The following is a 15,487-nucleotide window of genomic DNA, read 5'->3' on the forward strand; positions in this document are numbered from 1 at the left end:
TTTATGTAATTTTGAATTATGTAATTTTTACTTAGTATGGCCTTAGTTTTAATTGATATTGCCCGAAATGTATGGGAATATCGATTCGGTTGCAATTTATTGTGATCTCGTATCACCGTTTTGTAATTTAATAGATTTATTTTATTTTAATTACAAATGTATAATAGGAAATTAAGTAATTTGTTATGTAAATTATTTATTCCGGAGTTCCTTGAAGACGGTGTCATTCAAGATGGCGATACATAAAGACGGTGTTACCTCGAGATGCATGCCAAAACCGAAGTTCAAGGGACCAATGGAGTTGGTTTCCGAATATGTAATAGTTAATTAGATTTTCTATTTTAGGAAGGCCATACTAGGATTTAATTTATGCTTTGCATTTTATTTATATATCGCATGCATCGCTAAATCGCCATAACTAAAACATGCATCATCTTTTAATCGAGTTTATTGACCGTGTCAATTAGAATTATCGTAGTTCACCGCTTTAGTTCACTTAAAAACGTGATAGATAATAAATTGACATGACCTCTCGCTAAAACAATCAATTGAGACATAGTCTTACCAAATAGTAGAAACCATGAAAACCTATTTCGTGAGGGAGTGCACTCGGCCATACCGGGGTACAAAACTTGTTACGTAGGGGAAGTGGGTGATAAATGTCTATCCACCAAATTTATGTTAATGAAGGGTAATTCGGCACACCGTGCCCTAAGTTGATATGAGTTTGGATTATGGACACATTTATTCGAAATTTGGGTTGAACTCAACGAAAGTATTCACGACGATTTCCGGATGTGTTTCGGGCTAGAGATAAATATTAATGTAATTTTATCGACCAAGAGTTCTAAAAGTAGAATCGATTAAAAGGTTAATCCACCGATTTATGTTAATAAAGGGTATTTCGGCACACCGTGCCCTAAGTTAATATGAATTTGGGTCTTGGGATCATTTATTATAGTTGGGTAGAGGTCACTATATAAATGTTCATATCTTGTTAAATTTACTTACAAGTATGATTTAAAAAGACAAATGTTAATATTTCCTTTTTCCTCCATACTTGTAGTTCATTACTATGAATCCATCAAACGCTACCGCACCAATAACTATTGAGTCATACCACAATGTTTTTGACGACGTTTGCTCCAACAATGATTTCGACACTACTAGAGAACTTCATTTGGGGATAGGTTCGGATGGAAACCTTAACTTCATCACTTCTACTAGACCACCTACTACTTCTAGATCTCGTGTGAGCCCGACTCAGGAAGACCGCCTCATACAATCTATAGGATCTTTGTCTCTGGAAGATAAAGATGCCAAAACTAGTGGGAGCTCAAGCAATCAAGTTCTTGCTTCAAAGGACAAAAATTTCAAGAAGAAGGGAAAGAAAGTGAAAAACTTCAAGCAAGTTAATGATGAGTGCCATTATTGCTATGGCATGGGACATTGGCTTAGGAATTGTCCCGTATATTTGCGAAATATAAGGGAAGGAATCATCGTTCCAAAAGGTAAAATTCCTAAGGAAATTTATGTTATTGATATAAATTATAATTCCACTACGACATGGGTACTGGATACCAGTTGTGGTTCTCACCTTTGTAATCATTTACAGGTTTTAAGAGACGTGAAGAGGCGTAGCAAAGGAGATGTGGATCTACGCCTTGGAAATGGAGCTCGAGTAGCGGCCGAATCCAAAGGAACTTAAGTATTAGCTTTGCCTAATGGAATTGAGTTGTATTTACATAATTGTTTTTATGTGTCTACACTCTCTAAAAACATTATTTATATCGCTATGCTAGACATGGATGTATTTTGTTTTGTCATTAAGAACAATCGTTGTACTATTTCGAGGAATGATTTGGTTATAGGCCAAGCTTCTTCCATCAATGGCATTTACATTTTAGAAACCTCAAATCCAATTAATGATATCTATAACATTCAATCAAAGAAACTCAAATCAAGTGACCCAAATGAATCGTTCATTTGGCATTGTCGATTAGGTCACAAAAACGAGAATCGCATCAAAAGATTAATTTCAACTAATGTGATTACACCATTTGATTTTCAATCATATGGAACATGCGAATATTGCCTCCTGGGCAAAATGACTCGAAATCCTTTTAGTGGTAAAGGGACGCGAGCAAGTGAACTATCGGGACTCATACATACCGATGTGTGTGGACCAATGAGTATCACCGCTCGTGGTAATTATGACTACTTCATAACCTTCACCGATGACTTGAGTAGATATGGGTATATCTATTTGATGAAGCATAAAAGTGAAGCGTTTGAGAAATTCAAGGAATTTCAAAACGAAGTAGAGAACCAATTAAACAAAAAGATTAAGGTACTACGATCCGATCGTGGTGGAGAATATCTTAGCCTTGAATTCGATTCACACTTGAAAGGTTGTGGTATTATATCACAACTTACTACACCTGGAACACCACAACTCAATGGTGTTGCCGAAAGGAGAAATCGAACCCTACTTGATATGGTTCGATCCATGATGAGTCAAACCGAGTTACCGAACTCGTTTTGGGATTTGCGATTCAAACCGCAATAAAATCTTTGAATGTAAGTCCAACCAAAGCAACTGAAAAGACTCCATATGAGATATGGAGAAGAAAGGTTCCAAATCTATCCCATATGAAAATTTGGGGTTGTGATGCTTATGTCAAAATTAAAAATGATAATAAGTTGGCACCTTGATCCGAAAAATGCATTTTTGTAGGTTATCCCATGGCCTCACGAGGCTATTACTTCTATAAGCCTCAAGAGAATAAAGTGTTTGTGTCTCGAGATGTTGTCTTGCCAGAAAGTGATTTTATTTCTAGGAGACAAAGTGGGAGAAATTTTGAACTTGATGTAGTTCAACACTACAAAGAAAACGCGGGTTAGTGACAGTCCTACCGACGGAAAAAAGAGGCCGTCAGAAAACACGGGAAACTGACGGATTTATGATGGAATTGCCGTCAGTACGGTTTCCTGACGGAGATTCCGTCAGTAACTATTGGCGCGTTGACAAAGTCAAAGGCGCCAAAAAACCTGTGACGGAAATTCCGTCAGTAATTCAAAAAACTGACGGAAAATCCGTCATAGGCCCACTTTACCAGACCAATAATGCATTACTTTTACACGTCATATAATATTGACTACTGACGGAAATTCCGTCAGTTTTTATAAAATCCTGACGGAATTTCCGCTAGTGGACACAGATATTTAAATTATGTGTTGATGACAGGCTGTCAAAATAATTGACCCACTGACGGAAATTCCGTCAGTATTTTGAAAAATCTGACGGAATTTCCGTCAGTAGTCCAAATTATATGACGTGGAAAAGTGATGCATTACTGGTCTGGTAAAGTGGGCCTATGACGGATTTTCCGTCAGTTTTTTTGAAAAACTGCCGGAATTCCCGTCAGGAATCCTACTTAACTGACGGGATTTCCGTCTGTCCTTCCTTTTATCTGAACCACGGGAACCATTCAATATCACTTTACCAATTTTCCCCCAAAATTACAAATCGCCAAACCCTCCTCCACCACCTCAAAACCCGACACCACCACCACCCTCCTCCACTTCCGGCGCCGCCACCACCACCAACAACACCACCACGCCGTCGCCATCATTATAAGGTAACTTTTTGTGTTTTTCTTCTTTTCTCCTTTTTCTTTTTTCCTTTTCCTTTAATTGTTTTTAAATTTTTTTCTCCAAAGCCACCGCGACCTCCTGCCGCCACCACCCTGCCGCCGCCGCCGCGCCACCCCTGCCGCTGCCCCTCCTACCGCCGTCACCTTTCCTCTTTCTCATCTCCTTTTTCATTTTTTTTTGTGGAGCTAATTAGGTATTTGTCTTTTAATTTTTTTTTGTTTAATTATCTTAATTGAATTAGAATATTAGTTATTGTTTTAATTATTGTTGAATTATTGTTGATGTTGATGCATGTTGACTTAGGATAGAAGCCAATTTTGTTTAAATGTTGATTGTAACGCTTTTAATGTATGCATTTATTTTTTTTGTTAATTAGATTATTGTTAAATTTTGTGAAATGTTAATGTTTTTAAAATGATAATTAGAATACATATGTAAATTGTAAAATTATTCATGTTAATTTTTAAAATGATAATTAGACTAGAAGATATGTAAAATGAAAAATAAATCATGTTAGTTTATGTTAATTGAAAAAGTAGTCATTGTTGTATGTTTTGTTTTTAATAATGTTAAAATTATTGTTCATATTGACCTAGTACCCATTCAAAAATTACTCACTAGGAGTAATTTTTGAATAGTCCCCATTGTGGGACTGTCTTTGTACGTTTTAAGTCACTTAGGTAGTAAACATATGCTTGTGATTTGTTAATGAGAAAAGATTTTGGTGACAATTCCTTTAATGTTCTCTAAATGCATATGTAGAGTAATTATTTAATCTACATTGTGTTTTTGGAGAACGGATGGGAATTGCTGCCGAATTTTTTTTCCTCATTAATAAATCACAAATACATGTTTGCTAGTGACTTGAAACGTACATTGATGGGTTTAGGTTGGAGTGATAAGGACCCAAGTCAAAGAAATACAATATTTATATTGGTTAAAATGTTAAATTATTGTTTATTATGCTTGATTTTGATTGTTGTTAGGTTATTATCTTTTTTAATGACATATATAAATGTGTAGATATATAATAACATGAAAATATTAGAACGGCAGTGGATGTATGAAAAATAAGACGAAAAAAAGAAACCCAAGAAAGCATATGCAGAGGGGGTGAAAGAGTTTATTAAATTTGCGGAAGGAAGAAGTGAGTACAAGAATTTAGGTGAAATGAGGTGTCCGTGTAAGAAATGCAAAAACCTAGGTTTTAAAAGGAAAGCAGATGTTCAAATTCATCTTTGGTCGTATGGTTTCGCCGATAATTATTATGTATGAACATATCATGGTGAGAAACTACCTAGTACAAATGCTAGTGAGAATCCTTACCGTGAGTTCGTGGAAAATGCATTGCGTGATACTGTTGACCAAATTTTGGAGGATCGACTTAATCCTGATGACCTTAACGATGAAGAAGTGCGTTATGAAACCCCGAACCCCCAAGTTTCTTCGTTCTTTAAAATGTTAGAGCAAGCCGAACAACTGGTGTTTGAGGGAAGTGATATGAGTTTGTTGCAAGCAGCTGCTAGGTTGTTATCACTCAAATGTGAGAACAACATATCTCTTAGACGCGCTAATGGTTTTGTGTCGTTCGTTGGTGACATAATTCCAAAGGAAAATCAAATGGCGCGCAATTTTAATGAGATTAAAAAAGTTCTGAAGGGACTCCAACTTCCCCATGAAAAGATTGATGCATGTATCAATGGATGCATGCTTTTCTGGGAGGAAAATTCTAATCTTGAAGAATATACAAAGTGTCGTGCATCTCGGTATAAAGGTAAAAAGAATTCAAGTGGGAGGCGAATTCCATGTAAACCAATAACTTATTTCCCGCTTGCGCCAAGGTTACAACGACTATATGCAACCAAGCACATAGCAGGTGAGATGAGTTGGCACTACAAAAACTCTCGATTAAGAGAAAGGGGGACAATGGCACATCCAAGTGATGGAGAAGCGTGGAAGCATTTCGATAGAGAGCATCCAGATTTTGCAAGTGAACCCCGGAATGTTAGGCTAGGTTTGTGTACGGATGGATTTCAACCTTTTGGGCAGTTTGGGACGAAATACTCTTGTTGGCCCGTGATTGTGACTCCGTACAACTTACCTCCTTGGTTATGCATGAAGAGACAATTTATGTTCTTATCTGTACTAGTTCCTGGTCCTAAGAACCCGAAGTCAAATTTAGATGTTTTCCTTTAACCGTTGATCAAAGAGTTGAAACAACTTTGGGAAACCGGCGTGGACACCTATGATGTCTCTAAGAAACAAAATTTTCAATTAAAGGCTGCATTAATGTGGACGATCAACGATTTCCCGGCATATGGCATGCTTTCTGGTTGGTCCACAAGTGGATATCGTGCCTGTCCTTATTGTCCAGAAAATGATCATAGATCTTTTTGGCATAAAAATAGCAAAAAGGTTTGTTGGTTTGATTGTCACCGTGAGTTCTTAACACCTGATCATCCTTTCCGCGACAATTGTAAGCATTTTCTTAAAAACAGAAAAACTGAGAATCGCATAGCCGCATCGAAACTAACGGGTGATGAAGTGTGGGAATCCGTAAAAGACTTGCCTAAAATAGTTGATGCTTCTGATAAAGAATTGAAAAGAATGAATGATCAGAATGAAGGTTGGTGGAAACAAAGCATATTCTGGGAACTTCCCTACTGGAAAACGTTGCTGATTCGACACAACTTGGATGTTATGCACATTGAGAAAAATTTTTTTGAACAACTTATCAACACCATCATGGATGTACCAGGTAAAACTAAATTTGACACTAAGGGTAAAGAAGACTTTAATGAACTTTGCTATAAACGGACCACATCATCTAGGTTTGTTTTATCAAACGCGGAGAAAAAGGCTCTATGTGACTGAGTTGCAAACTAAAAATTCCCGGATGGTTATGCTTCAGATTTGAGTCGGTGTGTTGACCATAAAAAGATTGTGTTACATTCCATGAAAAGTCATGATTGTCATGTCTTTATGGAACGACTACTCCCCGTTGCCTTGAAAGAGTTGCTCGTGACAGGTCCTTGGAATGCAATGACTGAGATAAGCCAATTTTTTAGAGACCTGTGTACTTCTACGATTAGAGTTGATTCTATGGAACATCTGGAGTCAAACATTGCGGAGATAATATGCAAGTTAGAGAAGATATTTCCCCCGTCTTTTTTCAATTCCATGGAGCATTTGCCTCTTCACCTACCTTATGAAGCGAAAGTTGGAGGACCTGTTCAATATCGATGGATGTATCCATTTGAGAGATTTCTTAATCATATAAAAAAAAGATTGGCAATAAAGCTGGGGTGGAGGGTTCAATATGCAACGCTTTTTTGTTAGAGGAAATTTCAAATTTCTGTTCTTTTTATTTCGAAGATCACATTGACACAAAAGCAAAAGACTTAGATGTTGGTGTAAATTCCGATGACCAGTTGAAATCTAAGTTACCTGAGTTATTCAATGATGACATGGGAACTACAACCGGAAAATGTATACAGAGGTACTTAACTAAGAAAGAGTATGAAGAAGCTCATTTTTATGTGTTAAGGAACTGTGGAGATTTTTTAGATACTTATGAAAAGTAAGTTAATACTTCATCATTACTCAATTGTTTTTTAATTATCAAATTAGATCGAATTTATAGGTAATTAATACATAACTAAAACATGCTTTCCCTACTTATAGGGAATTTGAGGCACATATCAAAATCAATTTTCCTGATGTCACATCCTCTGATGATGTTTGGGCATCACATGAGAAAAGTTTTCCGAAATGGTTCCGAAATCAAGTAAGTGATGATACATTTTCTTTGAAATTGAACTATACATTTAGATTTCTTATTAGATATTGAAAAAAATATAACAACTTAATTAACATTTTTTTATTCATAGGTTCATAGATTGAAGGATCGTCTAATAATAGCTTTAGCATAGGGTCCTAGTAAGATGGTGAAGTCTTGGAGATGGTATTCCATCAACGGCTATAAGTTTCGAGCTTATAAGGAGGGAGTTGATGTTTCGAAGTCTACGTTAAGCAATGGGGTTTCTGTGAATTCAACTGAAGGGTTGGACTACTATGGAACCCTAAATGAAGTAATTGAGCTTTCTTATTATGCCAAGCAAAGGGTTTATAGGGTTATATTGTTTAAATGTGATTGGCTTGATAATTCCCCACAAGGACTTAGTATCCATAAGGTTTATGGACTTGTACATGTAAACGAGAAAAAAAAAACTTCGTGGACATAACCCATTTGTGGCAGCTTTTCAAGTTGATCAAGTTTGTTATGCTCCTTATCCAACCATTAAGAAAGGTAATCAAGGTATTCAGTGGTCCGCGGTTTTTAAAAACAAGGCAAGATCACAAGTTGATGCTCCTATTGAAAAAAGTGTCTTTCAAGAAGATGTGGTTGTGAATTATCACTCAATTTCACCGATTTTGTTGGAAGATATAGAGGATGAAGATGTATACGAAGTGACAGTGGAAAGAGGTCAAGGGGAATATGACAGAGACGTCGGAGAAGAAGGGGATGAAGATGAAGTTGAAGATCTTATTAGATACGAAAATGAGGAATCAGAGGAAGAAGTAGGAGTGCTATTTTCAGAAGATGAACCTGTTTTGATTTGTAGTGATAGTGATAGTGAGGAGGAATAGTTGTAATTGTACAATTATTAAACATTCAATAAAATTTGCCCTCCGTTTTTTATTACTTGTCGTTCTACCCTATTTGGTTTTTTGTTTTATACATGTCGTTTTAGCTTAACATCAATAGTGTGTTTCAATTTCCAAGGTTTAGTCATAAGAAACCTCCCAATTCAGCAAATAAAATGCATTAAAGAAGAGGCAAGTGGTAATTAGTTCACAGTTTTCCATAGTTAGTGTTTGTTTCAATTGTTTATATATACCCTGCAGAAATGGATGTTTTGAACTAACGATTTTTTCTTTGAACTAACAATTTGAATTGTTTTTCATGCAGTGATTATGCCGAACATTTTTCGCCGTTTGATTAGGAGCAATATTAAGGCAAATGCATCTCAACAGAATCGGGAGGACGACGAGGTTGAGGATGAGGAAGATCCTGAACCTCCATCACGAAGACAGGAGAACATGCAGGTGACTCTCTCAGCGGCCCGTGCTCGGCCAGATCATTTTTGGTAAGTTTATGTTAATTTTTTAATTTTTGAAAAACTAAACATTTGCAGTTTTAATTTCAAATATTTGTGTATTTTTCAGGTGGGATGACGAACCAATCAAGAAATATGTTACTTGGTCGTTCACCCGTAACACAGGAGATGAGTACTTCACTAGGTGGGGTGAAGCGAGTAACGCACAGCGTCAGAAGATGTGGAGTTACTTTGCGGTAATTATGTTTTTCAATAATAAGTTTCTTAAGTTTATAATAATTTTCTTAAGTTTATAAGAATTTTCATAAGTTTTATATAACTAATTTCACATTTGTTTTTGAAACAGAGTCATGTAAGATCCATCGATCCTGAGTATGATCATATTCCTGAGTGGCAAGCGAGGGTCACGAGGCGGATTACCACTCTTATTAATGGACTAAAATATAACAAGAAACCGCCAAAGTGGGTGCCTGCTACTTGGTTGGAGAACCTTAGGAATAGGCCAAATGATCCTACTTTTGCCAAACATTCCAAAATCAACACGACAAATAGGAAGTCGGGTGGGAAAGATGGGAAAGCATTGGGCACCCACACTCTTGGTCGGAAGAGTTGCTCCGATGCTTTCAAGGAATTGGTAAGTATTGTTTACATTTCTTTTAAAAAGTGGTTAATATATATGATTGACAAATATATACTTGATTTTACTTGTTTCCATACTAATTTCAGGGTTAAGAGGCCACCCCCCACAAGATGTTCATGAAGACGAAGAAAAATAAGAAGGGCGAGTGGGTTAACCCTCGAGCGGCTGATATTGAGGTAAATTCTTGTATTTAATTTAATATTTATTTTTATTACAAAGAACGATAATCTCTTTCTTATAAAGATAGGTATATATATATCATTTCTGACGATTTTCTATTTTTTCAGCGTGATTTCCAAGCGGAGATGAGTCAGCCATTGCCACCTGGACAGTCTCCCGACGAGATTCAGGCCTACTACAAGGCTATAGGAGGCTTTGACGAGAAGAACCGGATGTTTGGGACCGGAGATACAGGGGCCCAAATATGGTATGATCTTCCTCCTAACAAAGCTGGCCGACGGTCTTTGTCTTATGCTCCTAGCATGATTTCACAGCTTTCCACCCAAATGAATGATGAGCGAGCCGCTCGAGTTTCTCTTGAAAGACAGGTTCGTGAACAGGCTGAAGAAATGGCGGCAATGAGAAAGGCTTGGGCTGATATGCAAGCATCTCAACCCCAAACACGTGTTCACAATTTCCTACTCCACATAGACGGGATGACTTTGGGGGTGGTGATGACGGGTTTGGAGGTACTGGTAGTTTTATGGAGCCTATAATAACTTAGAGCCTTTAAGTTAGAGCCTTTAGGTTAGAGCCTTTAGGTTAGAACTTTAGTTTAGTTAGTATTGTCGTCTAGTAGGGAGTATGAAAGACATGGTAAGACAATTCTCTTTCGTGTTTAATTTGTAAGACAATGTACAAATTTGACTATGTTTTTATGTAAAACAATTTGCGTCCCCTTCTCTTTTGTTGTCTATTGATTCCCGCATTAGTGGTCGACGTGAAAATGGATTCCCGCTTGGCGATCGACGATTGGATGTGTTTTGCAGGTTTTGGTTATATTGGAAACGATGCAAATAGGCATCGTGGATGGGCAGCAGGCTGTATTTGAAACGATGCAAAAAAACCCATCGTGGTGGGCAGCAGGCTGCTGTTTCCATTTCTGTTTTTTAATAAATCTGACGGAAATTTCGTCATTAATTTAGAAAATCTGACGGAATTTCCGTCACTGTTTTTCCCCATCATTTTCCCATAATTAACAGAAAAGTGCCACGTGTCTAGCAACTGACGGAATTTCCGTCAGTAAAAAGAAAATACTAACGGAAATTCCGTCACTACCCTCTTTTTAATGTCATTTTATTAACTAGAATGATCTGCCACGTGTCTAGCACCTGACGGAATGTCCGTCAGTAAAAAAGGAAATCTTGACGGAAATTCCGTCACTACCCTCTTTTAATGTGATTTCAGAAAATTACGTGGAATGCCACGTGTCAGATAACACTGACGGAAATACCGTCAGTAATGCAAAAAACTGATGGATTTTCCGTCACTTTTGACCTTGAAATAAAGACGGATTTTCCGTCAAAGATCCGTCAGTATTTTGGAAGACTGACGGAAATTCCGTCAGTACAGGTATTTTACTGACGAAATAAGCTGACCCTGATTCCTGACGGATTTTCCGTCAGGAAATTGAAATACCGACGGGAATGCCGTCAGTATGGCCTTAATTTTTTCGTCAGTTTCCCGCATTTCGTTGTAGTGCAAGATTCAGAAACCGAGATAGAGACGCAAGAAGAAGTTCCTTCGTCGTCTAACGCGGTTATTCCTCCTCCTCTTAGAAGAACGGGCCGAGTTATTCGCCATCCCGATCGATATGTGGGACTTATCGAAGAAGATAGAACACTCGATGTGTTGCTTTTAGAAAGTGACGAACCCGCCACCTACAAGGCCGCAATCTCTAGTCCAAATTCCTCCTTATGGCTTGAAGCCATGAAGTCCGAAATGGATTCTATGCATGAAAACCAAGTTTGGGAGTTGGTAGATTTGCCTAAAGGGGCAAGACCTCTTCAATGCAAATGGATTTTCAAAGTTATGAATGGCATAGAAGGACATGATTATGTCTACAAAGCTAGGCTAGTGGCAAAAGGATTTACCCTAGTCCAAGGTCTCCATTACGATGAGACCTTCGCCCCCGTAGCCATGCTAAGATCCATACGGATTTTGTTAGTGATTGCCGCATTTCATGATTATGAAATATGGCAAATGGATGTCAAAACCGCTTTTCTAAATGGGCATTTAGAAGAGGAGGTGTATATGATACAACCCGAAGGTTTTGTTGATTCTAAGAATCCTAACAAAGTGTGCAAGCTTAAGAGATCCATTTATGGTCTTAAGCAAGCATCTAGAAGTTGGAGTCATCGATTCAATCATGTTATAAGGAGAATGGTTTCACTCGAAGTGTTGAGGAACCATGTTTATACATGAAATTTAGTGGGAGCAATTATGTGTTCCTAATCTTATATGTCGATGACATACTACTCATTGGAAATGATATTCCAATGTTGTCTTCTGTTAAGAAGTGGTTAGGTAACCACTTCCAAATGAATGATTTAGGAGAGGCACAACACATATTAGGTATCCGGATCCATAGAGATAGATCCAAGAGGATATTGGCACTAAGTCAAATCTTATGTTGATAAGATTCTTCGACGGTTCAGCATGGACAAATCAAAAAGGGGTTTGGTACCTATGGTAACTGGAACTACATTGAGCAAGACTCAATCTCCCTATGAACCCCATGATGTTGAACGCATGAAGACGATCCCTTATGCTTCCGCTGTTGGATCAATCATGTACGCCATGATATGCACACGTCCTGATGTCTCGTATGCCTTGAGTATGACGAGTAGATATCAAGGAAATCCAGGTGAGAGTCACTGGATTGCCGTCAAGAACATCCTTAAGTACTTGAGAAGAACTAAGGATTCTATCTTAGTGTTTGGAGGAGACACTGAGCTACGTGTTAATGGATACACGGACTCGAGTTTTCAAACGGATAGAGTTGACATGAAATCACAAGTTGGTTTCATTTTCATGCTCAATGGTGGTGCCGTTAGCTGGAGAAGCTTCAAGGAAGTCAGAATCGCGGATTCAACAACGGAGGTTGAGTACATTGCAAAGATCGAAGCGCCAAGGAAGTGTGTGGATCGGGCAATTCACGGAAGGTCTAAGAGTAGTACCTACCGCCAATGATCCCATCACTCTCTATTGTGATAATAGTGGGACGATCTTCCAAGCTAAGGAGCCAAAGTCTAGTAATAGATCTAGACATGTAATTAGAAAATATCATGTAATAAGAGATTTCATTGAAAGAAAGGAAATTGCGATTTGTAAGGTTGGGACGGATGACAACATAGCCGATCTGCTCACCAAGCCTTTATCGCAGGCCAAGCATGATGAACATGCTTCGTCCATGGGACTTAAACGTGTACTAAGTTTATGTTAGATTTTGAAATGAATTAAAAGTGTTTTTTTTGTTCATGTTCATAATCGAATTTGTCTTTTATCTTTTCGTTATACATTGTTATATCCAAACGGGTTGTAGTGACAAGTTGAACCCCGTTAAAGTGAACACGGATTAACATAGTATTCGCCCATAGTCACTTGTATGAGGTGACGTCTCGAAGTGACTAGAGTGTGATGCGATTGAAGGAAAGTTCAAGTGCCATTGAGTCATATAAGAATGACTAGCCGATCACATAGGGAGACTGTTAGGAACACTTTGTCGGGCCTTATGACCGCTTATAGAGTTCTGGCAAATTTCTATAGCCTGGTCGTGGCGAGAGCTGCTATAGTATTCTAATGAGTCGATTCTTTTGACTAAAGACTATTCGCCTAAGATGGCACAGTTTCAGATTAACTTTGATTTGTGTTACTACGACCTTCGTAAATGGGGTCATATGGGCATATTTTGGGTTATGATGGTTGTGGCTAGTCGAAGGGAATGAGTGCGATAGGAATTGTCCACCCCTAGTCAGGGTTATAACAATATCTCAGGGCCACTCGAGGAGTAATGAAATGGAAATGCGTGGCCATGCTCGGAAGATATCTATGGTAGATAAATCCGGTCAATCAGTTATTCTCCAGATCGAGGAAACCACTCTCGATGTGATCACTTGCAAGTACGACCTGAAAGACACCTTACATTGAGTGGGAGATAGTAATAGGACAACAGAATTGGTGACGCACACTTGTCGAGGACAAGTGGGAGATTGTTGGAATATGTGTCCTCCGACAACAATGCGATCACAACTGTTGATCATGATGATCACATGTTTAAGTCTCATTCTAAAGAATACAATTGGGACGTAATATTTTATTATCAATTGGTCCACACATATCGGTAATGATTGGATGACTAGAGTTTGACATTACTGTCGTGCGACGGTGGTGATCAGTTGATCCCCTTAGGTCATACCTAAAGAGTAACACTCTTAATTGATCATTTAATTGATCGTATGACGATACGGGTTAATTAAATTACTTAAAATTGACGGACGATTTTGGAAGTAATATTTACGTGTCTCATAGTAATTTGATTAAATAAGATACGGTCTAAGTAATCGAATTGTTTTATTACTTAGATGAATTTTTTGTTTAAGGAAACAATTACATTTGAATGAATAAATTATTATAAATACAAGATGTTGTCATTTATAATTGGTAAATTATTTTGGTACAAGTAATTATGAGTTACTAAGTCGATTTTGTATATGACGTATTTTTATTAATGCGTTGATTTTTAATATGTTAAAAATACATAACAATTTTACATGTGACATGTGATAAATTGACAAATTGACGAAGATAAAATGGAGTCCATTTTATCTATTATAACCGAAATAATGGGGAGGATTACGAAAATATTATGTTAATTATGTTAGTGGTAAACATAATCATATTTGCCTAAAACTAGCCATGCAAGCCTACTTGTTCTTGTGAAGGCAACCTTGCTCATGCATTGGCCCCTTGACCCCCTCCCTTTACCCAGTTTTGAGAAGGAGAAAACCATGGGTTTTCTCCTCTATTTTTACCTTATACACTACATGATATGCATGGGCATTCATTCATTTTCAACTATCAAAAATAGAGTTTTTAGAGAGATAAAAACTTCTTCCTCTTTCCTTCTCTTAGCCGAAATTAAGAGAACCAAAATAAATATTTTGGGTCATTTTTATTTAAATTAATATTGTTCTAGTAATAATAATATTAATTTTGTTAAGAGATTACCTTGGGTATAAATCCTTGTTTAGGATTCTACACTTGAATCCTTGTTCTTCCATTTTGGAGTGCTCAAGAACAAGTAAGAAGGAGATCTTACTTGTGCCCATAAAATCCGAAACATTCAATGTAAGATGATGATTTCTTCTTTAATTTCATTATTGTTTGCATGCATAAGATCATCTTTTAATTTTATGACTAAAATTATATCAACACATATATGAATATGTCAAGTAATGAGATATAGATTTCTAACACATTTTTGTTAGCTGCCTCTACTGCTTATCATTAGTCTGAGGTGGGTAGGGCGACGAATGGTGATGCTTGATTTTGTATTTGGCCAACAATTTTTCGGTTTCGGCCTGAAAATGGGACCTACTTTCACTAATTATCTCATGTGGACACTCATATCGACAGACGATATTGGTTTGTATGAACTTGGACACATGCATAGAGGTTTGGGCGGTATAGGATAATGCTTCAACCCATTTTGTGAAGAAGTCGTTGGCTACCAAAATGAAACAATGATCACCCGTCCCGGCTGGAGTGATCTTCCAGATGATGTCAATTCCCCATGTAGAAAATGTCCAAGGAGATGTCATCGTATACAATAGAGATGGTGGAACATGTTGTACATTTCCGAAGATCTGGCAATTGTGGCAACGCCTTACGTATTTGATACAATCTGTCTCCATCGTAGTCCAATAGTATCCTAGACGCATGATTTTCTTTGCCATCATTGGCCCACTCATATGAGGACTGCACTCTCGATTATGGACCTCTTCCATAACTTTCTTTGCTTTTGAATGATCAAGGTAAAGCAAAATGACTCCTTGTGGCGTTCTCTTGT

The 15,487-nt window shown here is 37.5% G+C and overlaps 1 protein-coding gene across 1 annotated transcript; it reads left to right on the top strand.

Moving 5' to 3' along the window:
- Positions 1-8,634: 8,634 nt before the first annotated feature.
- LOC141627743 (uncharacterized) lies at positions 8,635-9,287 on the top strand. Its single transcript, XM_074440966.1, has 4 exons — positions 8,635-8,807; positions 8,887-9,013; positions 9,124-9,243; positions 9,279-9,287. Exons 1-4 carry the CDS (start codon positions 8,635-8,637, stop codon positions 9,285-9,287), a joined length of 429 nt encoding a protein of 142 aa, XP_074297067.1.
- The last annotated feature ends 6,200 nt before the right edge of the window (positions 9,288-15,487 follow it).

The sequence above is a fragment of the Silene latifolia genome, chromosome Y (genome assembly GCF_048544455.1).
Source record: "Silene latifolia isolate original U9 population chromosome Y, ASM4854445v1, whole genome shotgun sequence".
NCBI classification, from domain to species: Eukaryota; Viridiplantae; Streptophyta; class Magnoliopsida; order Caryophyllales; family Caryophyllaceae; genus Silene; species Silene latifolia.